The following is a 23,643-nucleotide window of genomic DNA, read 5'->3' as shown; positions in this document are numbered from 1 at the left end:
CAGAAGAAGATGGATGTGTGTGTTTATAGACTTATAGGATAAAGCTGATCCCATCCCAGGATATAAAGAGGAGAGTACAACGGGCTATGCAAAAACTAGTATACTTCATTTCATAATACAATAATTTATGTACGCTGGCGTACTTTACATAATATATCCTTGTTTCTTTTAATTGTAATACAAGATTTATGAAAGGAAGTTGTTCGAACAAAAAAAAAAAACAATCTAAAGTCGCTGAACGCGTGGGATTGGCAAAAACAGATCTTTATCAATGATATGATGATTAGCAAACACTTTTGGACTTAAATATAAAGACGACACGACATATGGGGTGGGGTACTTGTAGGGGACATAAATAGTTGTTGCACTTAAATGAAATGAAGCCAAGGTGCACTCCCTCAGGATAAGTATAAAAATGATTGGGCGATCTAAATAGTTTCCACGTGCCACACTTTCGTGTTGCAGTCCTGACCAGTTGAGATCACAGTGTTGTTGTCCAGCCAGACCAAGCGAGTGATCTGCGACTGCGGATGGGCATCTGAAGACGAGGAGGAGTATACAATTGAGTATCCACATAATAGTATACTAAGTACTCACTCTTGATGATGGTGTGCTTGGCTGGGTTGGTCACAGACCAAATGATGATGGTGGTGTCCAAGGAGCCACTGGCCACCAGCAGCGAATTGGGCGACCAGGCCACCGTATTGACACGTGCACTATGGAAGCCCCATTCCTTGTTGTGAGCAGGCTGAAGACAATAATAACCAAAACGATCAGTACACGAAGAATCGCCTCAGTCCGCCACTCATTACCTTGTATTCCTCAACCGAGTAGAGTACCACCTTGCGATGGGCATCGCAGGCGACCAAATACTTCAGATCTGGCGAGTAGGACACATCTGTGACTGCGCCCAGGTGGTCCAGCTCAGCCTTCAACTCTAGGGCACCGTCCTTCAGGCTGTAGATGCGCAACTTCTGATCATCGCCTCCCACTGCCACATCGAAGGTTTCAGAGTTGACGGCAATGGAGCTGGCCTCGTACTTGATGGGCAGCGAGAAGATTTTCTTCTGGTCCTGCACAAGAGTCAGCTCGTTGATGCAAGCCAGGGCAATGATGTTCTCGCTGCGCAGTATGGCCAGTCCGCGTGGCTGGCAGTTAAGCTTGACCACGTAGTCCGTGTAGGAGTTTCCTTCTACACTGAACTGTCGGAGGCTGTCGTCTATGCCGCAAGTGTAGACAAAGTCTCCCCAGGCGGCAATGCCGTTGATCTGGTTGCCGTGTCCAGTGCCCGTGATGCGGTCGTTGACGCCGCTGCCTGAGTTCCAGTTGGTCACAACGCCGTCGTGGCTGCCCGTGTAAATGGTGCTGCGATCGTCGCTCAGACCCAAGACCGTGATGGGCTTGTTATGGCCCTTGACCACTCGCAGAGGCTTGCTGGGATCCTCCACGTTGAGGTAGGTGATTACACCCGACAGCGACACAGTTATCAGATTGTCCCCCTGCCACAGACAGCTTACCTGCTGATCGTCCACAGTCGCGCCCATCACAAACTCACTGATCAGTTCGCGGGACTCCACCTGCCAGAGGCGACACGTCTTGTCGCCAGAGCAGGTCAGAAGCTGCGTGCCGTCCGGCTTCCAGGCCAATGCATACACTCCGCCCTTGTGGGCGGGCGATCCGAATTCACCCACCAGTTCGGAGCTGGTGCCGTCATATATAAAGACTTTGCCGTCGAAGCCGGCCGAGGCAAAGAATTTGCCATCGGGCGAGTACCGAACGGCCTGGACAAACCGAGAGTGGTCCTGCTTTGTCATCTTGAATTTGAACGGTGGTCCCTCGAACACGGCCACCGTATTGTCTTCACTGCCTGTGAACCAGTGAGATTCGCATTAATAGGCAAGTTTTCTTTCTGCTATTGCTTTACCCACCAGTTACGATGCGGAAAGGCCTGGTCGGCCTGAAATCTGCCGAATTAATGGACTTGGACTGGCCACTGATCTCACCCACCGATGTGCCCGTCTCCGACATGAAGACATGACCAAAACGTTCACGTCCCTCGCCCACGGCCACAATGCGTTGGTTGTCTTGCGACCAGCTGATGTCCTTGATGGGTCCTGCTATCGGCTGGAACTCGTTCTTCAGCAAGTGCTCCTTGTTGACCGTGTCCCAAATGCGTATCTTGCCCGAGACATCTGGAGTGGGTAATAAGAGGGGGTTTTTGAGTATACCAAACCGAACCGAACCAAAAGAAAGAAAAAATAACAAAGATAAGATAAGCAAAGAAAGAAACCCAGCCGATGGGCTCTAAATATGGTTATGGAAATGATGGGGTAGAGGAGAAACGAGCGCTTATGGTGTGACGTGACTCATGGCTGGTCTTGATACGGCTTCTTCATGCTCCACTGCATGCAGCTTGTACAGTGGAGACGAGACTCCAAGCCAAGTGTGAAGTTGCATGATGATGGTACACTCACCGCCAGATGCAATGTAGAAGCCGCTGGGCGAGTACTTGGCCACGTTCACTGCACACGAGTGTTCCGTGTAGACGTCGGCGATGGCTGGGTTCTACATAAATCGAGAATACAGAGCACAGAGGAAAATCACTTTTACAATCATTTTGTTGGGACAGCAAATCTGAGTTCCCAATTAGTAAGCGACCCGAACATCATCATAATGATGATGCGTGGGCGGCACAAACAAGAACATTTCTCTGGTTGTCTCTCCGTCCGTGTGGATTGTGCGAGAGTGTGGATGATTTTTGCCGGCCTGTGGAATAGGCTGGTATGGTTATACGGCGTAGATTCTATAAAAATAAATATAGAACAGCTGCCAGCAGCAGACAAGCACAAACACAACCGCACACAAACACAGATGCAGGAGAGGAATAAGACCAGAAACTGCAGCTGTCCAAAAATAAAACATTCCGCATGGAAAATGCCATAGATTATGATGGCAGGCAGGCAGGCAGGAGTACGAATATGCTGCGTAAAATATCAACTTACCTCGATATTCCTGATGATCACCGAATTGCCATTGGTGTAGAGGAAATTCTTGCCCTTGGGATCGGCTCCCAAGACAATGGGCTGGCCGCGTTGGGTGCGCGGCAGCGTTGCATAGATATTTTCTGCAATTTCACGAACCATAAACTTTACCAAGGATCATAAAAGCGAGCACAAGGCACAGACACAAAATGTTTTATAGATGGAGGAAAAACAGGGTGCGGCCTCATGCCGGCCGGCGGCGGTGGAATTGTTGTTTGTTCTTTTGCAAGACATAGAGGGTGAGATAGAAGCCGCTGTCGTTTTCGTCCCCCTTCTCCTACTACTCATCAATCGCCGACAAGAACAGCTCCTGACCATTTATGGGCATAATCATGGCGCTTCCGGCGATTGCTTTCTGCTTTTACCGTTTTTGCTGGTTGACTCATTCCGCTGCGGTCGCAGTCGGTTGGTGAAATTTTTAAGCACCTAATGCGCTGATACTCTTGGCAGGCACACTCACTGTTTTCATAGGCTGGTGGTTGAGGTTGAGCCATTGCGGGTGTATAACTTTGTGCTTAAGTTTAATTGGTAGGCGTAGACTTTGTTTGAAAAAATGGAATCAGAAATGAAAACACGGATCTATCGATAAGATATACGGTCTAACACTCAGAAATATACCGAAATATATCGTCTCATTTTAAAAATATACCGTAAATATACTTACGAAAAATTTAGTTTTTCCTAATAAAAAAGAAACAACCCTTACATAAATGTACCTTTTGTTGATCTCTTAATAATGAACTAAATAACTAAATATAAAAATATATAAAATCATATAAAGCTATTCAAGTTATTCCGCTATTTATGAGGATGACCCAAAATTGTAACACTTTCGTTTTTTGCTTAGTCTTAATGATACAAAATAATATTGTTCTTTATAAAGTATAGTCTCAATAATATAAGACGGATCACCATTTGCACTAATCACTATATGTATTCGTCGTTATCACTGTTACTTTTCTGGTAATTTTGGAAACGCAAATCTTTTTAAATAGTTGTATTCTTAAATATATATCTCATATTGGTTTTGATAAAATTTACACCGGAAAAAATTTTCATATATGATGCCCTTGGAAGCTGGCAATGGAATTAGCCTGAGCGTTGTTTTAATAACATTATATTTTAGCGTGATATTTAACTATAGTGTAATATATCAAAATATACTAATTTATACTAGTAAAATAGTTAAATATACCATTTTATAGCGATAAGTCATGAAAATTGTCAAACTTAAATTTCAATGTCAAAATATACCGAAAAGTATATAATATATCGTAAACGGTCACCCTGGTGCTAGCGTTTCGTTCATGACGATTGAACGAACTTTACCCACTGAAGCCCCTTAAATTTAAACAGGTGAAGAACTTTAGTTAAACCACGGAATATAATACGGTATGTAAATTCTTCTTCTAGATCTTTTCTCTTTTCTAAAAAAAGACAGCGCTCAAATTATTTAAGTTTCATCATCTTCGTGGAGTGTTTTTTAATAACCACGGTCTTTAATGGGTTAATCGTTTTCTGTCCATGACATTTATGTTGACGACAAAAATGTTGCAACGTTTTCAAACGCAAGCAAAAGTGGAGAATCCTCGCTATGGGCAGCTGATAATAGGCCCCCCTGGCTCTGGCAAGACAACCTACTGTAATGAGGCATACAAGTTCTACCGCGAGCTGGGCCGGCAGGTTGGCGTCGTTAATTTGGATCCCGCCAATGACAACATGTCCTACGAGTCGGTCATCAATGTAATGGAGCTGATAACCGTTGAGGATTGTATGGAGCACCTGCAGTTGGGGCCCAATGGAGCTCTGATGCACTGCGCCGAGTATTTGGAGCAGCACATTGAGGATTGGTTGTTGCCGGCACTGCGAAAACTCAGCGCCACCCACAACTACTTCCTGTTCGACTGTCCCGGACAGATAGAGCTGTACACACATCACAATGCCATGGCGCGGGTGTTCGAGCGCCTGGAGCGGGAGCGTTACAGCCTGGTCACAGTGAATCTCATCGACTCGCACTACTGCTCGGAGCCAGCCAAGTTCATTGCCACCTTGCTGATGGCACTCAACACCATGATGAGGATGAGCTTACCGCATGTAAATGTCCTGTCCAAGGCGGACCTGCTGCGGAAGCACGAGTCGAAGCTACACTTCAATGTGGACTACTACACGGACGTGCTGGATTTGAAGTATCTGCTGGAGAAGCTGGACGACGACCCTACCATGCGCAAGTACCAGAAGCTCAATGAGGCCATCTGCTCCATGGTGGAGGACTATGCCCTGGTCTCTTTCCAACTGCTAGACGCCTTCAGCACGGACAGCATGCTGCGGCTACGCAATCACATCGATAAGGCCAACGGCTATGTTTATAAGGCTGGAGAGGAGCAGACGGTCAACTCTCTGCTGGCCTGCGCCGTCGGAGCCGAATCTGAGGCTGTGCGCCAGCAGAACGACGTTCAACCATATGTGGAGTAGCATTCGCACCTCGGAATCTTGCAATCTTCCCACTAAACCTAGACAACAATAGCATACATAAGCCACCACCTCCAATGGGCTGTGATAATCCTTGTCTAAAAAGCAAGACGGGCATTGTAAAATTTAAATAAACGACCATTTTACTTTAAAATGTTTTCGATTGGCTTGATTGAATTGGATTATGTACCTTTCGATCGTTATTAGATTTCAGATGCAATGGAAAATTAATTACATATATGGGAGTGTCATTCTTAGTAGCTGTTGATAAATTAGCCGCGTATCTTAGTCCTCTATTATTTCATATTCATTCATGTTCTCACTTTTCCTGTTCATGACTCATCAGTGTTTGCCCATGCACAAAATTAACTGTAACGCTCTCAATTTCGATGTGTCGCACTACTCAGAAAAAGTTCCGTAAAATACATTTTCGAAAATTTTAAATATTTCATATATGGGGTATGCAGCACCACTGGTGTCGCCTTGCAGCTCAACAAGCCACCCCGGCAGACCCTGCAGGTCCGCAGGCCACCAATAAACACTTATTATATATAAACACATTTATATTATATTTTATTATTGCGACGGGGGACGGTCAGTACAGCTGTCTAGGCGGTGGGGCTTTTAGGGGAAGGGGGACGCAGCATCGGCCAAATACCACGAGACGCTGTCCAGGCTGTACTTAGCTGTATAAAGCTTGTTGGTGAGAGTGGAGAGAGACGCGGTTTCGTGGCATCGCAGCTGCATACTGAGCGGCTATACTTTTGCTGTAAATGCGAAAACAGGGTGAAGGAAGCACGGCATAGGCGAAAAAAGTCACTGCCGTGGAACAGCGGTGGTTTTGAGCCGAGTGCCCTGTTTATGCGAATCTTGATTTTCTGTTTGAAGCCAGTGTAGGCACACGAACAATACCATTTGCTCCAACAGCCGCATAAACTAAATTGAATCGTTCGTATTCCTTGATTTTGATATTCCGTTAAATATTACTAGCTAGATAGAACCCTCAGCCCTGCCCACATTTTATTCGATTATTGAATATATTTTCTACTTGACTGGCTCATTTTAAATAATTCCTTTTATTGTATTGCGTCTAAAAAAGGCAAAAAAAATCGTAATTAATAATGAACTTATTAGATTGAATTGTTCTTGACCTGTTTATGCATTTGATTTATGCATTCCTGTATACATATCTTGATCCCGATACCTGTTCTTGGTCCTGTAACAAAACAATAAGCTGCACAATTTCTTTGAGATGGCTTCAAAACAGAGACTGACTAGTTTTTGCATTCATTGGAGCCTGCGATGACAAAGATTTCCTCAATTCTATACTATCCTCTTCCCAGGGTATGCTGAATGTTGCACATAGCGTCTTTTTATGGCAAGTGCATTTTATTCTCGTGATGGCACTTCTTCGATAGAAAACCGATAGTTATAGATTGTAAAACCGAATTCAAACTAAGCTCTCCTCGTTTAAACAAAAAAATGTGTGGAAAATGCATTAATTTATGCACGATATTGACGCCATACGTACGCTGACTAGCCATACGTATGACGTTAATGCTGTGGGATTTTCCCAGATCAGCACACTTACGACGCGGCCTGGATCATTCGCATCGAAGATAACTTCCAGGTGCTTGACGGCGTCGGACTCTGTCTTGTAAAGGATCCTGATTTATTATGAGGCTGTTCTATGGTTTATTATAAAGTATCAACTACGATATTGCTGGACTTGTAATTTATTCTTCGTTTGTTCCTTATTGAATGAATCGCACATGGAGTGTATCATATTTATTGCACCGCCGAGTTATGTAAACTTAACGGCCAAATAATGAGCCGTTAAGATATCAAGTAAAGAATGAAAATGCCGGCAAATGACGGGTTATAGTTTAATCTCTTCTCGTGCAACTATTCAAGTTCAAGCTCAGTTTTTGCGTAATAGTACGTATTCCATTCATAATTTTCGCTTGCCTGATAAATTGAATGGCGACGTAACAAGAGACTTACAGTCTCTGGACTGGTGGTATAGTTATGACATAGGCAACAGGAAGTGGCATTATCAGCCAGGCATTGGCCTCAGCCTCTGCCTCAACTTGGCATAGTTTTGATACATTCGCAATGCTATTTCTAACAGTCCCAGCATCGATAAGCTGAAGAAAAGTGAATTTTTTGCGCATTCCGGATAAAGTGGTGGGCTTGCCCCAGAAATCCGAAGCTCTTTGATAAGCCCTCCATCAAAATGGAGATTGGCGTGGTCATCGGGACTATAAAAGGCGCTCCCGAGCCACTGGCATCATTAGTCGCGATCGCGGAGTTGCCTGGAAGTCTTCAAGTTTCGTGGAAATCTGCAAAAGCGAATAGCTAGTGTCGACTGAATAAGTGTTCAACTGAGAAATAGTCCCAAAGGACTCAAAGGACATACGATTGAACAGTCCCATTGTCCTGGAAATAATGGATTACCAGTGTTAATAGTCGAAAGTTCCTCAACTACAAGCTGGAATAGTCCTGCCAGAATGGCAAAGAAAGTGATATTTTTGTCCGTGTGGCTGCTCCTTATTAGCCATGTGTGGGCCGAGGAAGGAGATCTAGTGATGAACGATGAGGATGACGAGGATATAAAGTGAGTGGATGGTCAGCTAAGATCCATTAGAGCTGTGAACCAATGAAGAAGAAATTTATGGAAAGCTTTCCAACTACGACTCGTTTGGATAGTGTTTTTTGACTGCAGCTTCAAATTTCCTTGAGTGCATGACCCATAAATCCATCTCAAAAAAAAAATTTTTTTTTTTATTACAATGCCAAAAATTTTAAAGTAGCATTAAAATTGCGCTAAGCTTTAATGGTTATCTTGAATATTCGCAAATTTAGCCCCCTCGTCCAGGCCGTACCGGATGCCGTCGATAACGAAGTCGGGCGCGACGAGCGCCACATAAGCTTCTCTCTTCGGAATGCACCCGCAGTGAGGTAACGATAAATCGGAAGGAAGCTAGATAAGTGCGCCCAAGTTCAGAGCTAATTATATAATAATTATAGCGCTCGGTACAGTTATGCCGGATCTGGTGGAGGAGGTGCAGAATACGGTGGTGGCATCAAGACCTCGGCCAGTGCTGGAGGTTACGGGTAAGTTGAAACACCAATTGGTTCTTTGAATATCCGTTGATATGCACTCTTGCTTCAGAGGGGCATTGGTAAACAAATTATTTGGAGTCTTTGGAAAGGGGTGAGTTCATAGGCGGATCACCTTCATCAATGATCCTTATCTCTTATCATCAAAACTTCTACCCAGAAACCAAGGAAATTTTTACGGCAACGGCGGACAGTCTCTGGCTGCTTACGGAAAGTGTTCCGCCCTGGAGCTGCCAATGAACGTGCACTCCGAGTGCCACAATGGTCGCTGTAAGGTCTCTTGTCCAGCTGGATATAGCTTCGGCCAGGACATCCAAGTCCTGGAGATGTTCTGCAGCAACGATGGCTGGATCATAGGCAACTCCATTTTCTCGGTAGTGCCTCCCTGCCAGGCTCAGTGCCAGCCACCCTGTCAAAACAATGGCATCTGTCTGTCAGCGGGCGTCTGTCAGTGTCCGGAAAACTATTACGGACCTGCGTGCCAGCAGAAGAAGTCCGTGTGTGCTTCGTTTCCCAAGGCTCCAAAGAACTCAAAGGTCGCCTGCATGAACAAGTGAGTATCGGTTTTACAAGAATGGATGGCTAGATTCTCGACCTGTTTTCAGTGTTTGTCATGCGGAGTGTATGCGGGGATTCCAGTTCCCCGATGGCAGTGCAATAACCAACATAGAATGCCGCAATGGCCAGTGGAAGCACGCAAAGACCGGACTGTCAAAGCCCCCCGACTGTGGCCGTAAGTAAATTTCATAGTCCTTATGATTATATGGCTAATTCTTCTCCATTTAGCCACTTGTGACCCTGCCTGCACGAATGGCGGTCAGTGCATCAGCTTCAATGTTTGCCAGTGCTCCAAGATGTTCCGCGGTGGCCATTGCCAATATAGTAAGTCTTAAAGTATTCCCATTCCAAAGAGTTCTTCCAATCTCCTTCCAATTCTTCGCTTCTCCTTAGACATCGCCAGCTGCAATGTGACCAACACCAACTTCAATGGCAACTACAAATGCGCCTATGACTTGGAGGAGGCTCGGTGCACCTTCAACTGCCCCCAGGTGCCCGGACTAAAAGTCCAAGGACGCTTGGACATTGAGTACAAGTGCAACTATCAGCAGGGACAGTATCTTCCCTCACCACTTCCAAAGTGCATATTTCGTGAGTATCCCTAAATGGATTTGTATACTCTTGAAGGCGATATTACTCATAAAGGCAGATCAAGCAAGATCACCCAATAAAGTGAAATGCTCCCCTATGATCAGCCTATGTAAAACGATCGGGAACATTGTCAGCCGGCAAGGGCGGTGGCTCTAATTTTATACCCGGTACTCAGACAGTATCTGTGTCAGCATATGATACATCTTATATATAATATTTTATTCGTAATAATACGTAATCTCCGGAATTGGCGTCGCAGCCGATTCATCGCGATGACTGCCGCAAGCCGTCTTATCACTGGGGATCTCTTAATATTTCTCGCATAGACAGACAAGGCTACGTCGACTCGGCTATTGATGCTGATCAATAATATATATACTTTATAGGGTCGGAGACGTTTATATACCTCTATGTTCTTTGAGTATCGGGTAATAAAAAACTGCGTCTTCGGCAAGACACAATGACGCAGTCCTAGTGTATATAGGCAATAAGGTCATACGGCGATTACTGGTTATCTGTTATTTAGATGTTTTCTGAACGGGCTTTTATTCTACACAGCTCCTGGGTACACCATCCGCTCCAGCACATCCACGCAGAAGGTGACGCAGCAGGCAGGACGCGTCTATCACGGCGGCTTTAGCGGTGAGATGGCGTACGAGATCCGGACCGAGCGTGAGAAGCTGCTAGCCCTGCTGGCCAAGTACAGGGACCTGGAGCGAAGAAGCGTATGTTAAACGTGTACTTGCGTTAATATTCGTTGATATTCTGATATCTGCAGGAATGGTGGTCATCGGAGGAGACTGTGGTGACCCCAGGCAGGTATTCCTTGTACCAGAGCAGCGAGTTGGATGTGGTTATTGACAAGACACCGAGACCTGCTCTCTGCACCACTTGGGGAGGCATTAATATGAAAACCTTTGATGGCTTGGTGTTCAAGTGAGTCTATTTTAATACGAAGATGTCTCTGGGTAATAAACATTGCTTCCCTGCAGGGCTCCCTTGTCTTGCTCGCACACGCTGATTACGGACAAAGTGTCGGGAACCTTTGATATCATACTGAAGGCATGTCCCTACGGTTCCGGCTATGGCTGTGCCCACTCCTTGAAGGTTCTCTGGCAGTCCGTGCTCTACACCTTCGAGAATTTGAGTAAGGATCCAGTCTGCGATGCATAAACCATTATCTACATATATATCTCCTTTAGATGGAACCATTCAGCTGTCTACGCCCATCAAGAAGCTGCCCATGTCCGTCCAAGTGATGGGCATGAAGGTGATGCCCGTTGCACAGCATGTGCAGATCGATCTCGAGTCGGTTGGCCTTAAACTCGACTGGGACCACCATCAGTATGTCTCCGTGCAGGCCGGACCTCAGATGTGGGGCAAAGTGGGTGGTTTGTGCGGGTCCCTCGATGGCGATTCCAACACCGACTTTGTGTCCCGGACGGGCAAGAAAGTGGAGACTGTCAAGGCATTCGCCGATGCCTGGCGCGTCCAGGATCGCAGTGAGATGTGCCTCGTGGAGAACAGCGCCGAGCTGGACTTTGGAATGGAATCCTGCGAACAGAGCAGGCTGCAGAAGGCGGTGTCTGTTTGTGAGCGTCTCCTGGCTAACGAAAAGCTGGGCGACTGCATCAAACCGTTCAACTACGAGGCCCTGATACGCACCTGCATGGCCGACTACTGCAACTGCGCCAATCGGGAGCATCCGGAAAGCTGCAACTGCGATGCGATTGCCATGCTGGCCAAAGAGTGTGCCTTCAAGGGCATCAAGCTGGAGCATGGCTGGCGCAATCTGGAGATTTGTCGTAAGTGTGGAAGATGGATGCGATTTAGAAAAGTCCCTTACATCTCCAACTAAATTTTCAGCCATTAGCTGCGGCTTTGGACGCGTCTATCAAGCTTGCGGTCCCAATGTGGAGCCCACCTGCGACTCGGATGTGGCCCTATCTCCCACCAGAGACACCTGCAACGAGGGCTGCTTCTGTCCCGAGGGCACGGTGCAATACAAGGACGCGTGCATCACCCGGGAGCTGTGTCCCTGCACGCTGCGCGGCAAGGAGTTCAAGCCAGAGTCGACTGTAAAGAAGAACTGCAACACCTGCACCTGTAAGAACGGCCAGTGGCGATGCACGGACGACAAATGCGGTGCGCGGTGTGGGGCCATCGGGGATCCACATTACCAGACCTTCGATGGGAAGCGCTACGACTTCATGGGCAAGTGCTCGTACCATTTGCTGAAGACCCCGAACATGTCAGTGGAGGCGGAGAACGTAGCCTGCTCGGGCGCCGTCTCGGAGGCCTTGAGCTTTGCCGCACCCGATGATCCGTCCTGCACCAAATCGGTGACTATTCGCTTCGTCCTACGGGATGGCACGCCCTCGGTTATTAAACTAGACCAGGGGCTAACCACCATTGTCAATGACAAGCCCATTGCCAAGCTGCCGAAGATGTTGGGCCTGGGAGAGGTATTGATCCGTCGGGCCAGCTCCACTTTTCTCACTGTGGAGTTCGCCGACGGCATTCGTGTCTGGTGGGACGGCGTGTCGCGCGTATACATCGATGCTCCGCCCAGCTGGCGTGGCCAGACACAGGGCCTGTGCGGCACCTTCAACTCCAATACGCAGGACGACTTCCTGACGCCCGAGGGCGATGTGGAGACCGCCGTGGAACCGTTTGCAGACAAGTGGCGCACCAAGGACACGTGCCAGTTCAAGGCAGAGACCCACCAGGGCCCGCATCCTTGCACGCTTAATCCGGAGCGGAAGGCTCAGGCGGAGAAGCACTGCGACTGGATACTCCAGGACATCTTCCAGGACTGCCACTTCATGGTAGAACCGGAACAGTTCTACGAGGACTGTCTATACGACACCTGCGCCTGCAAGGACGAGCTGTCCAAGTGTTTCTGCCCCATCCTGTCCGCCTACGGAACGGAGTGCATGCGGCAGGGTGTAAAGACGGGCTGGAGAATGACGGTTAAGGAGTGTGGTAAGTTCCGAATAAACATCCAAAACGAACTGCAGAATTGAGCCCCTCCTCTACCCCCAGCTGTGAAGTGTCCGATGGGTCAGATCTTCGACGAGTGCGGCGATGGCTGTGCCCTAACCTGCGACGATCTGCCTAGCAAGGGAAGCTGCAACCGGGAGTGCGTCGAGGGCTGCCGCTGTCCGCACGGGGAGTACATCAACGACCAGGGCGAGTGTGTGCCCAAGCAGAAGTGCCATTGCAGCTTCGATGGCATGACCTTCCGTCCGGGCTACAAAGAGGTGCGCCCCGGGGAGAAGTTCCTCGATCTGTGCACCTGCCAAGATGGTGTCTGGGATTGTCAGGATGCCGAGCCGGGCGACAAGGACAAGTATCCACCCTCGTCCGAGCTGCGATCCAAATGCACCAAGCAACCGTTCGCCGAGTTCACAAAGTGCGCCCCCAAGGAGCCGAAGACCTGCAAGAACATGGACAAGTATATGGCGGATTCCACAGAGTGTCTGCCCGGCTGTGTCTGCATGGAGGGGTATGTGTATGACACCTCCCGCCTAGCCTGTGTGCTGCCCACCAACTGCTCGTGCCACCACGCCGGCAAGAGCTACGACGACGGCGAGAAGATCAAGGAGGATTGCAACCTGTGCGTGTGCCAGGCTGGTAACTGGAAGTGCTCAGAGAACGGCTGCGAGTCCACCTGCAGCGTCTGGGGTGATTCGCACTTCTCCACCTTCGATGGCCACGACTTTGACTTTCAGGGAGCCTGCGACTATGTTCTCGCCAAGGGCGTCTTCGAACATGGCGATGGCTTCAGCATAACCATACAGAATGTCCTTTGTGGCACTATGGGTGTGACGTGCTCTAAGTCCTTGGAAATTTCCCTGTCTGGCCATGCTCAGGAGTCGTTGATTCTCAGCGCAGATTCCGCTTACAGCACTGATCCGAACAAGACACCCATTAAGAGTGAGTAAAGGATCCCTTTGGCAAGTCTATTAACTAATATCCTTCCTTGCAGAGCTTCGAGACAGCGTCAACTCCAAGGGACACAATGCGTTCCACATATACAAGGCGGGCGTATTCGTGGTCGTAGAGGTGATTCCCCTCAAGCTGCAGGTCAAGTGGGACGAGGGTACTCGGGTTTATGTGAAGTTGGGCAATGAGTGGCGCCACAAGGTCAGCGGATTGTGTGGCAACTACAATGGCAACGGTCTGGATGACATGCAGACCCCTTCCTTGGGTCTTGAGACCAGCCCCATGCTCTTCGGACATTCCTGGAAGCTACAGCCGCACTGCTCGGCCCCGGTGGCGCCCATCGATGCCTGCAAGTCACATCCGGAGCGCGAAACCTGGGCCCAGCTCAAGTGTGGTGCTCTAAAGTCGGAGCTGTTCGAGCAGTGCCACTCGGAGGTGCCTCTGGAGCGGTATTGGAAACGCTGCATCTTCGACACGTGCGCCTGCGATCAGGGCGGTGACTGCGAGTGTTTATGCACGGCAATAGCTGCCTACGCGGATGCCTGTGCCCAAAAGGGCATCAATATACGCTGGCGATCCCAGCATTTCTGTCGTGAGTAGATAATTTATATCCAAATTAAATGGTGGATAACCCTTCAAACGAAACTCTTTCAGCCATGCAATGCGATCCCCACTGCTCGGACTACAAGTCCTGCACTCCGGCCTGCGCTGTAGAGACCTGTGACAACTTCCTGGATCAGGGCATCGCGGAGCGCATGTGCAACAGGGAGAACTGTCTCGAGGGGTGCCACATCAAACCCTGCGACGATGGCTTCATTTACTTGAACGACACCTACCGCGAGTGTGTGCCCAAGGCCGAGTGCAAGCCCGTGTGCATGGTACGGAACGGAAAGACCTACTACGAGGGCGACATTACATACACGGATTCCTGTGCTACCTGTCGCTGCTCTAAGCGCAAGGAGATCTGCAGCGGCGTTAAGTGCAACCAGCCCACGCTTACCACGCCCGCCCATTCTGCTCCACTCGTGGAGGGGACCACCGAGGCAGTACCTCTGGCCACGCAGAATCAGACCAAGTGCGTCAAGGGCTGGACGAGATGGTGCGACAAGGACAAGGACACCTCGGACAAAAGTGTGCGGCTGAACGACGAGGAGAAGGTGCCGCGCTACGATCGGATGGAGAACGTATACGGCACCTGCTTGAAGGAGTACATGACAAAGGTCGAGTGTCGGGTCAAGGATACATACGAGGCGCCCGAACAGATGGATGAGAACGTGGTCTGTAACCTGGAGGAGGGTCTGCGGTGCACTGGGAAGTGCCACGACTACGAGCTGCGTGCCTTCTGCCAGTGCGACCAGGAGCCACTTCCGCCCATCCCCAAGCCCACAGAACGGCCTCAAATAGGGCTGACCTGCGACGCTGGCGTAGTGGAGTACAAGGACTTCCCCGGCGACTGCCACAAGTTCCTGCACTGCCAGCCCAAGGGAGTAGAGGGCGGCTGGATCTATGTGGAACAGACCTGTGGCGAGTACATGATGTTCAATCCCACCATGTTTATCTGCGACCACATCGCCACTGTCCAAGAACTGAAGCCCAGCTGTGGCAAGAAGCCCCAGCCGGAGCCGGAGTCGGAGCCCATCAAACAGTGTCCCGAGGGCAAGGCCTGGACGGATTGTGCCAATCAGTGCGAGCACACCTGCCACTATTACGGCAGCATCCTGCGGAAGCGCGGTCTCTGCCAGCCGGGTGAACACTGCAAGCCTGGATGCGTGGACAAACTACGGCCGGATTGTCGCATGCTCGGAAAGTACTGGCGGGATGAGGATACCTGTGTTCATGCCGACGAGTGCCCCTGCATGGACAAGGCCGAGCACTATGTCCAGCCCCACAAGCCCGTCTTCGGCGAGTTCGAAGTCTGCCAATGCATCGACAATGCCTTTAGCTGTGTGCCGAATAAGCCGGATCCTATACCGGAGCGACCTTTAGGTGAGTAATTTGCGATATTTCGGAGCCTTTCCATTATCTAATTGTGGATATTCTTGTACTTTCAGAAGAAGTACCAGAGCTTCAACTCCTTGAGCCCATTTTCCCCGTAACGCTTACCCCACCCCTGCACTGCGCTTCAGATCGGTATGGCCTAAATATCTATTCCATCCTTATTTGTTTTCAACATTCTTTCCGTTTTAGGCTCATCCCGAAAATCGAGAATGGCCCTCACTCTGTGGCCGATAGCATCTTCAATGCCAGCTCCCAACTGGCCCCCGAACACGGCCCAACCAAGGCTCGTCTCACCAAATATAACCCACGGGGCAGCTGGTCCCCCAACATCAACGATCAGATGCAGTATCTCGAGCTGAATTTTGGTCGGCCAGAGCCCTTCTATGGAGTGGTCATGGCGGGTAGTCCTGACTTTGACAGCTATGTGACGCTCTTTAAGGTGATAGCCCTTTTCTAATCTTCATTCTGAACAGTTTCTAACCTGTACTTACAGATCCTGCACAGCCATGACGGCGTAGCCTATCACTATCTGGTGGATGAGACAGAAAAGCCGCAGATGTTCAATGGCCCCCTTGATTCTCGAGCGCCTGTTCAGACCCTCTTTAAGGTCCCCATTGAAGCAAGCTCGTTGCGTATCTATCCCCTGAAATGGCATGGTTCCATTGCTATGCGTGTGGAGCTGCTGATTTGCGGTGATAAGGAGGAGCCTAGGACCACCATTTCCATTCCACCAACAAGCACGGAGCATCCAGCGCATTTGCAGGAAATGGAATGCACCGATCAGATGGGTGTGGATGATGGCAAAATGTATGCAGATCAGGTGCAATCGAGCAGTGTCTGGCAGCTGCCCAAGCCTGCCAAGAAGCCGGCACTGTTGGACCTACTGAAGCTATCGACGCCTCTGTCCTGGCGCCCCTTGTCCAATACCCCCAACGAATTCGTGGAGTTTGATTTCCTGGAGCCTCGAAACATTTCCGGTTTTGTGACCAAGGGCGGCACCGATGGCTGGGTAACTGGTTACAAGGTACTATTCTCCAAGAAAAAGCCTACTTGGAACACGGTGCTATCACCAAGTGGACAGCCGCGCATCTTTGAGGCCAACGTGGACGGGGAGACCGAGCGCAAACATCACTTTAAGAAGCCCATACTCACACAGTTCCTTAAGGTGGTGCCGGCCAAGTGGGAGAGGAACATTAACATGCGCATCGAGCCCTTGGGATGCTTTAAGCCCTATCGTAAGCCGCAACTCAAAGTTTACCTATATTTGTATCGTTCTAAGCCACTTTCTTAATTCCTAGCTGAGATCAAGCGTCAAGTGCCTGTCGACAATAGTCCACCCACTAAGTGCAACATCTGCGATGGCATTGCAAGTCCGCAGTCCAGCTCCAGCGACTGCCCCTGCCAGAGCCAGCTGGCTCTTTTCTGGGATGGAAACAGTTGCGTGCAGCACAATCTGTGCCCCTGCGTGGAGAACTACGTCAGCTACCCGATCGGCAACAAGTTCGAGAACTCCGCCTGCGAGGAGTGTGTCTGTGTCCTCGGCGGGCACAAGAACTGCAAGCCCAAGAAGTGTCCGCCCTGTCAGGATGCCAAACTGCGACCGGTGATCACTAGCGATTGCTTCTGCAAGTGCGAGCCCTGTCCCAAGCAGCAAAGATTGTGTCCTTCCAGTGGAGACTGTATACCAGAGGTGCTCTGGTGCAATGGTGTTCAGGATTGTGCGGATGATGAGGACTCCAGCTGCAGAGATTCGTTCACTGTTGAGCCCGACATCAAGCGGGAGAAGAATGAGAGTGAGTAGATACCGAGAATGCAAAAACTTCCAGAATATCTCCTGTTATCCTTTTAGCTGAGATCATCACCTGTCCAGCGCCCGTTTGTCCTCCGCAAATGAAGATCAAAATCATCGAGAAGAAGACGCGCAAGATGTCAAAGATGTTTAGTTTCTCCAAGCAGGTGTCGATTGTAGACGACGGCGTGACCATCACCAAGACGAAGTTCGTATCCTCCAAGGAGCAAGTCCTGTCGATGCCCACGCAAGAGCTGGACTTCCAGGTGGAGGAGCAGTGCGACGAGTTCACCTGTGTGCCCATACCCAGCAAGCTGGTGGACAAGAACGAGACAATCTCCTGCACGGAGCCCAAGTGCCCGGAAAAGTACGACGTGGAGCTGGACATGAGCACAGCGAAGGCTGGTGACTGCTTGAAGTATACTTGCGTCCTCAGGCCCAACAAGGACGATGTGTGCGAGATCAGCGGCAAGAGCTTCACCACCTTCGATGGAACCCTCTTCAAGTATGGACCATGCAGCCACATTCTGGCCAGAGACATACACAACGGAAGCTGGTCAATATCGGGTAGGATTTGATCAATAACCAATCTAAATAATTTATTTTTTACACATGTATCCACATTTGTACAGTTCATCAGCAGTGCACTGACGAGTCGCGAAAGATCTGCCACAAGGTGATCACCATCCAGGACATCCAAGCCGGTAATGAGCTGATCCTCTTGCCCCACTTGAAGCTCAAGTTTAATGGCTTCGAGTTCACGGTCCAGCAGCTCATCAACTCGCCCATCTGCAAAGCATCCTTTGTGGTGTCGCAGCCGGGCAAGACCCTCCTGGCTGTTTCGACCAAGTACGGCTTCTGGGTTCAACTCGACGACATTGGCATCGTCAAGGTGGGCATCTCCTCTAAGTTCATACGCACTGTCGACGGTCTGTGCGGCTTTTACAATGGGAATCCCCGGGACGACAAGCGTTCGCCTGAGGGACAGATCATCGCTAACACGGAGAATTTCGGCGACAGCTGGTACGACAAGCGAGTGCCCAAGGATCAGTGCGGGGATCTGAAGTGCTCCAGGGAGATGCAGGCCAAGGCACTGCAGCTGTGCAATATCATTCAGTGAGTACTATGGCTGATCCTGCTCTATATCGATACTGTACTATACCGTACTATCAATACGCTTTCCACAGCCATCCCACCTTTGCCCGCTGTCACAAGGCCGTGAACTACAAGCAGTTCTTGAACAACTATTGCCTTGAGGCTGCATGCGACTGCATGATGGCCAACAACGGGGATCCTGCCGCCTGCAAGTGCAACATTCTGGAGAGCTTCGTCAAGAAGTGCCTGAGTGTTAATCCGCTGGTCCAGCTGCGTACTTGGAGGGCGGTGGCTCAGTGCGAGATTACATGCCCGTCACCTCTTGTGCACACGGACTGCTACAAGCGACGCTGCGAACCGTCGTGTGATAACGTCCATGGCGATGACTGCCCCGTGCTGCCCGATACCTGCTTCCCGGGCTGCTACTGTCCGGAGGGCACCGTCAGGAAGGGACCCAACTGCGTGCCCATCTCTGACTGCAAGGACTGTGTGTGCAATGCCATGGGAGCCTCCAACTACATGACCTACGATCGAAAGAGCTTCAGCTTCAACGGCAATTGCACTTATCTGCTATCTCGCGATGTGGTCCTACCCGGTGTCCACACATTCCAGGTGTACGTAAGCATGGACGATTGCAAAAAACTGGGACAGAGCAGTCCCGTGGATGGAGGCAGCTGTGCTAAGTCGCTGCACATTCTCAATGGGGATCATGTCATCCATGTGCAGCGGGTGCCGCTGAAACCGAAATCCCTTCAGGTCTTGGTCGATGGTTTCGAGGTGAAGCAGATGCCTTACAAGGACAGCTGGATATCTCTGCGCCAGGTGGTGGGCAAGGACCTGGTGCTCTCCTTACCCGAGTCCCATGTGGAACTTACGGCCTCGTTCGCGGATTTGATCTTCTCTTTGGGCGTGCCCAGCATCAAGTACGGCAGCAAGATGGAGGGCCTCTGTGGGGACTGTAACGGAAACGCGGCCAACGATTTGCAGCCCAATCCGGCCAAGAAAAAGCCGGGAGTGGATGTCATCCAGAGCTGGCAGGCCGACGAGCCCAGGCTGGGACTCACCGACGCCCAAAAATGCCTCAGCGAGGATGTTCCCAAGGAGCAGTGCATCCCGCTGCCGCCGGAGAAGGACCCCTGCCTGCAGTTCTACAACGGAGAGCTGTTCGGCAAGTGCCCGCTGGTCGTAGATCCCATTTCATACGTCTCCGCGTGCCAGCAGGATATCTGCAAGCCGGGCAACACCCAACAAGGAGTCTGTGTGGCTCTGGCTGCATATGCCAAGGAGTGCAACCAGTACGGGATCTGCACCACGTGGCGAAGGCCCCAGCTATGTCCATATGAGTGTCCCAGCGACATGGTGTACGAGTCCTGCGGCTGTGCCAAGACCTGCGACACCGTCAAGGCCATGTCAGAGTACGATGCTGTGAGTCTGAAGAGTCAGACTGTCATCCAGACGGTGAAGAGCGATGAAATGTGCATCAATTCGGAGCGATTTGAGGGTTGCTTCTGTCCCTCTGGACAGGTGTTGGACGCCGGCAAGTGTGTTCCTGAGATGGCCTGCTCAAAATGCGATGATGGTGTGCACCTGCTGGGAGAAAAGTGGCCAAAGGACAAGTGCACCGACTGTCAGTGCGATGAGAACGGCAAAACCTCGTGTGTGCAGAAGAAGTGCCAGGTGGAGGAGAACATCTGTGCCGAGGACTACAAGCCGCAGATAATTATTACCAAGGAGGAATGCTGCCCTAGATATAGATGCGTCCCAGAGCCCAAGGATCCTACCAAACTTTGTCTGGCGCCTATGATGCCTGTCTGCGGTCCGGGACAGTTTAAAAAGCAGAAGAACGACGTCAATGGCTGTCCTCAATACATTTGCGGTGAGTTGGAATCGCATCAGTCGGATCAGTTATGCTTGCCCAGAGTTTCCATGAACCATATTTATCTTCCGTAGAATGCAAACCAAAGGAAGAGTGTGAAGTGCTGAAGCCGCCGAGGGAGCTGCTGCCTGGCGAAGAGCTAGTCAAGATTGAGGAAGGTTGCTGTCCCACACAGAAAATCGTCTGCAAGCCAGAGCTGTGTCCCAAGCCTCCCATTAGTTGTCCAGAGCGATTCTACGAAGTGAAGACCACAAAGGAGGTCGATGCCTGCTGTTCCACCCACTCCTGTTGTAAGTAAATAGCCGAAATGGTAAAGTTAAACATGCAACCATGGTTTATACTCTCTTTTTAGTGCCTCCGAAGAATCTGTGCATTGTCCAGTACGAGCTGGACGATTCCTCGAAGTTCACCAAGCAGGTGGGCGAGAAGTGGACTCATGCCAAGGATGTGTGCAAGCGCGAGACCTGTTCCTATGGCCCCGATGGCAATGCACAGGTGCTGAGCACTCTGGAGAAGTGCTCGACGGACTGTGCGCCTGGCTTCAGCTATCAGAGCCTGGATAAAAGCAAGTGTTGTGGCAAATGCATCCAATCCTCCTGTGTGTTCGAGCAGAAGTTGTACGGAGCCAATGATCTCTGGAAGTCCGCAGACAACTGCACGCTCTACAGCTGCCTGAAGAAGGATAACCAGTTGATGGTCACCTCCTCAAAGGAGATATGTCCGGATGTGGCCGGGTGTCTGTCCCATCTTCTGTACCAGGATGGCTGCTGTAAACGCTGCAAGTTGGAGCCGTTGGTGGAAGATAAATGTAAGTAGACAGACTCGCATTACGTACACAGGATTTTTATTAAACTAGTTCCCCTTATTTGTAGCCACTTGTTTGCCTGTGTCCCTGGCCGAGTCGCAGACCAAAGAAATCCTCAAGTTCTCCAAATCCGGCCATGGCGTCTGTGTCAATGCCGAACCAATTAAGGGCTTCACCGACTGCCAGGGCGCCTGCTCGTCCGGATCCAAGTACAACACACTCACCGGCATGCACGAGAAGTTCTGCACCTGCTGCAGCATAAAGTCCCACCACCCGATCTCAGTTAAAATGGTCTGCCAAGACGGTCACACGTACAGCCAAAGGGTTTGTTTCTCTCTCTCTATACATTGATTCTTCTGCTGGAAATCACTTTCATATTCTTTCCTTTCCAGCACGAGGTGCCGGCCAACTGTGGCTGCTCGCCCTGCTCCGAGCTCTCGGACCCACCGATCGATGTGCGAATGCTGCCGGACGTGCAGTATCCACTGCTGAAGCTGCTCGGAAATCATCAGGATAACTAAATGAACAAGTTGCATAAGTTTAAGTTAGTTAAGTGAATTGAGCACTTAAAATAAAAAAAATGGCATTCAAAAGCTATGTTTACTAAAATTCCAGGGTACCGAGAGTGGAAATATTAAAATGGAAGGTTTTTACTTCCACTGAGGTTGAGAGTCCATATTGCACTCCCAATGGGGCAATTCTCAGCAGAAAGTCGTGGATGCGCTGAGAATGGCCAACGCAGTCCGAAAGATAAATACAGCTGGTCAACAGCTAAAAATATTTTATCGGAAGTGAACAAATTTCACGGAACCACCAAGTTTCCTCAAGTGTATCCGAACGTCACCTATTATCCCATATTCAGTGTAAGGCATAACGATGAAAAAAAGTAATCTCAAGCAGGAAATGAGAAGCAAGCTGAGCAAGCAACACTGCGAGAGAGCACCCAATCGATATGCAATCTTCCTAAATACCATACGCAGAGGTAGCAGGGCTGCCGCCGGATGCCGCTTAAAAATCTAAAATGCAAAAATCGTTTATTTGCCCAAGAGCCGTTAAAATGTACTACCAAAACACGACGAACCATGAGAGTACGGAGCAGAACCGGAAGGGAACTGGACCCGGCCATGCTGCAAAAAGTCGAACATAGCCATTTCTTGCAGGTTTCAATTTCAATTTATTGCATACACAGAAAAAGACTGAGACGGAGGGAAAAGGGAGACTGACGAAGAAATTGTTGTAGATATTTGGACGTGCAGTCGAGCGCAAACAAGAACACAGACGGACGGAGTCTCCCCTTATATTTGGTGCTCAGACATATGTAGATCTCACATACAAAAATTATAAGGATATACGCTACGTGAAGTCAATAAATAAAACAGTTGTGTACTCCCGGCCCGGAATAAAAAGGAGGAAGTAGTAGCTCCAGAAGCAGCGGTGTGAAGACTTACACTGAAAGAAAAATCCAGCTCAAAATAACTGGAAATGGGTACTTGGTTCTTAAATGCCAGTTACGAATCAGTAAACTATTTCTCAAATATACATATAATACCAATCTAATTCTGTCTTTGATAATACAAGGGTTATTGTATTCCATACTCAAGATTCTCAACGGTTGAATAATTTTTTAAAGATAAGTCATAGACTGTGTGAGGATCGTGACGTTTTTGTAGCGACTGAGAGGTTCTTATGTAATATATTATGTTACCTTTCAATAATGCTATTTTGAGTATATTTTTCCAGTGTAGTTTCCCCAATTTCTTCTTGGCAGAGAAGACGGCTGGGAACGAACACGTTCAATTTAATACAAATGCGCTTAGGTGCGGGTGGCAGGATAGCCCGTTCCTGCGCCTGGGCCGGATTTATGCCAAGCGACGCTTTTAGTCTTCGTCGCCAGCAACAGCTGCTGCTGTAGCCACCCCACCACCTCCGAATGAGGCGCCTGCAACTGCAACAGCTGTGCTTACAAATGCTCTTGCATACAGTCATTTCTGCATCTGGTCTGCATGCCATTTTTGAAATACTTCTCTGCCGAATCATCATGGTTCCTTAATATGCTTGGCTAAAAATAAATATGGGCATGAAATGGACGGAATGCACTGGAATGCCTTTCATTGTATCTCTAATCAGAGGTGCTCGCTTTCATAGAGGCGGGTATATAAAATTGTGATTTATATGCATTGAACTAAATTCTCGAGTAAACTCTTTGCATACTTCAGGGCGCACCACAGAACATATTGCAGCTCAAGAAAGACACACACAATCACACTCGTTCAGATCTAGATAGGTTTGGCCTCAAATTCAAAATTATGTGGGAAATGCGTATGGTAAAAGCTGCAGCTGGATATGGATT

At 49.3% G+C, this 23,643-nt stretch overlaps 3 protein-coding genes across 3 annotated transcripts; 2 read left to right on the top strand and 1 right to left on the bottom strand.

The window, feature by feature from the left end:
- Positions 1-248: 248 nt before the first annotated feature.
- On the bottom strand, positions 249-3,582 carry LOC6602196 (actin-interacting protein 1). Its single transcript, XM_026992189.1, has 7 exons — positions 3,502-3,582; positions 3,003-3,124; positions 2,475-2,565; positions 1,929-2,192; positions 813-1,867; positions 598-748; positions 249-538 (listed from the first exon to the last, which is right to left on the bottom strand). The coding sequence occupies exons 1-7, from the start codon at positions 3,533-3,535 to the stop codon at positions 429-431; spliced, it is 1,827 nt and encodes a 608-aa protein (XP_026847990.1). The 5' UTR covers positions 3,536-3,582; the 3' UTR covers positions 249-428.
- A 983-nt stretch (positions 3,583-4,565) lies between these two features.
- On the top strand, positions 4,566-5,664 carry LOC6602154 (GPN-loop GTPase 2). Its single transcript, XM_002027168.2, has one exon. It carries the CDS (start codon positions 4,566-4,568, stop codon positions 5,511-5,513), a length of 948 nt encoding a protein of 315 aa, XP_002027204.2. The 3' UTR covers positions 5,514-5,664.
- Positions 5,665-7,855: 2,191 nt separating this feature from the next.
- On the top strand, positions 7,856-21,886 carry LOC6602157 (hemocytin). The gene is made up of 27 exons (XM_026992174.1): positions 7,856-8,127; positions 8,376-8,471; positions 8,541-8,627; positions 8,686-8,727; positions 8,794-9,186; positions 9,239-9,366; positions 9,420-9,515; positions 9,585-9,782; positions 10,341-10,507; positions 10,561-10,718; positions 10,775-10,929; positions 10,985-11,587; positions 11,649-12,767; positions 12,828-13,721; positions 13,774-14,322; positions 14,385-15,716; positions 15,782-15,860; positions 15,918-16,167; positions 16,222-16,963; positions 17,027-17,521; positions 17,578-18,084; positions 18,150-18,633; positions 18,705-20,488; positions 20,563-20,778; positions 20,841-21,296; positions 21,361-21,617; positions 21,686-21,886. The coding sequence occupies exons 1-27, from the start codon at positions 8,021-8,023 to the stop codon at positions 21,812-21,814; spliced, it is 11,523 nt and encodes a 3,840-aa protein (XP_026847975.1). The 5' UTR covers positions 7,856-8,020; the 3' UTR covers positions 21,815-21,886.
- Positions 21,887-23,643: the final 1,757 nt, after the last annotated feature.

The sequence above is a fragment of the Drosophila persimilis genome, unplaced genomic scaffold (genome assembly GCF_003286085.1).
Source record: "Drosophila persimilis strain 14011-0111.01,24,50 unplaced genomic scaffold, DperRS2 tig00000715-arrow-arrow-pilon, whole genome shotgun sequence".
NCBI lineage: Eukaryota > Metazoa > Arthropoda > Insecta > Diptera > Drosophilidae > Drosophila > Drosophila persimilis.
The sequence above is the reverse complement of the archived record's forward strand: the minus strand, read 5'-3'. Positions and strand labels throughout refer to the sequence as shown.

What these genes read in the sequence shown, in the direction of transcription:
- LOC6602154 (XM_002027168.2), top strand. Translation starts at nt 4,566, where the DNA reads ATGACATTTATGTTGACGACAAAAATGTTGCAACGTTTTCAAACGCAA.
- LOC6602196 (XM_026992189.1), bottom strand. Translation starts at nt 3,535, where the DNA reads ATGGCTCAACCTCAACCACCAGCCTATGAAAACA. An exon ending in TGATCATCAGGAATATCGAG is followed by an intron (nt 2,566 to 3,002) that starts GTAAGTTGATAT and finishes CGATTTATGTAG; the next exon opens with AACCCAGCCATCGCCGACGT. An exon ending in CTTCTACATTGCATCTGGCG is followed by an intron (nt 2,193 to 2,474) that starts GTGAGTGTACCA and finishes TACCCACTCCAG; the next exon opens with ATGTCTCGGGCAAGATACGC.
- LOC6602157 (XM_026992174.1), top strand. Translation starts at nt 8,021, where the DNA reads ATGGCAAAGAAAGTGATATTTTTGTCCGTGTGGCTGCTCCTTATTAGC. An exon ending in GAGGATGACGAGGATATAAA is followed by an intron (nt 8,128 to 8,375) that starts GTGAGTGGATGG and finishes TCGCAAATTTAG; the next exon opens with CCCCCTCGTCCAGGCCGTAC. An exon ending in GCTATGTGACGCTCTTTAAG is followed by an intron (nt 16,168 to 16,221) that starts GTGATAGCCCTT and finishes CTGTACTTACAG; the next exon opens with ATCCTGCACAGCCATGACGG.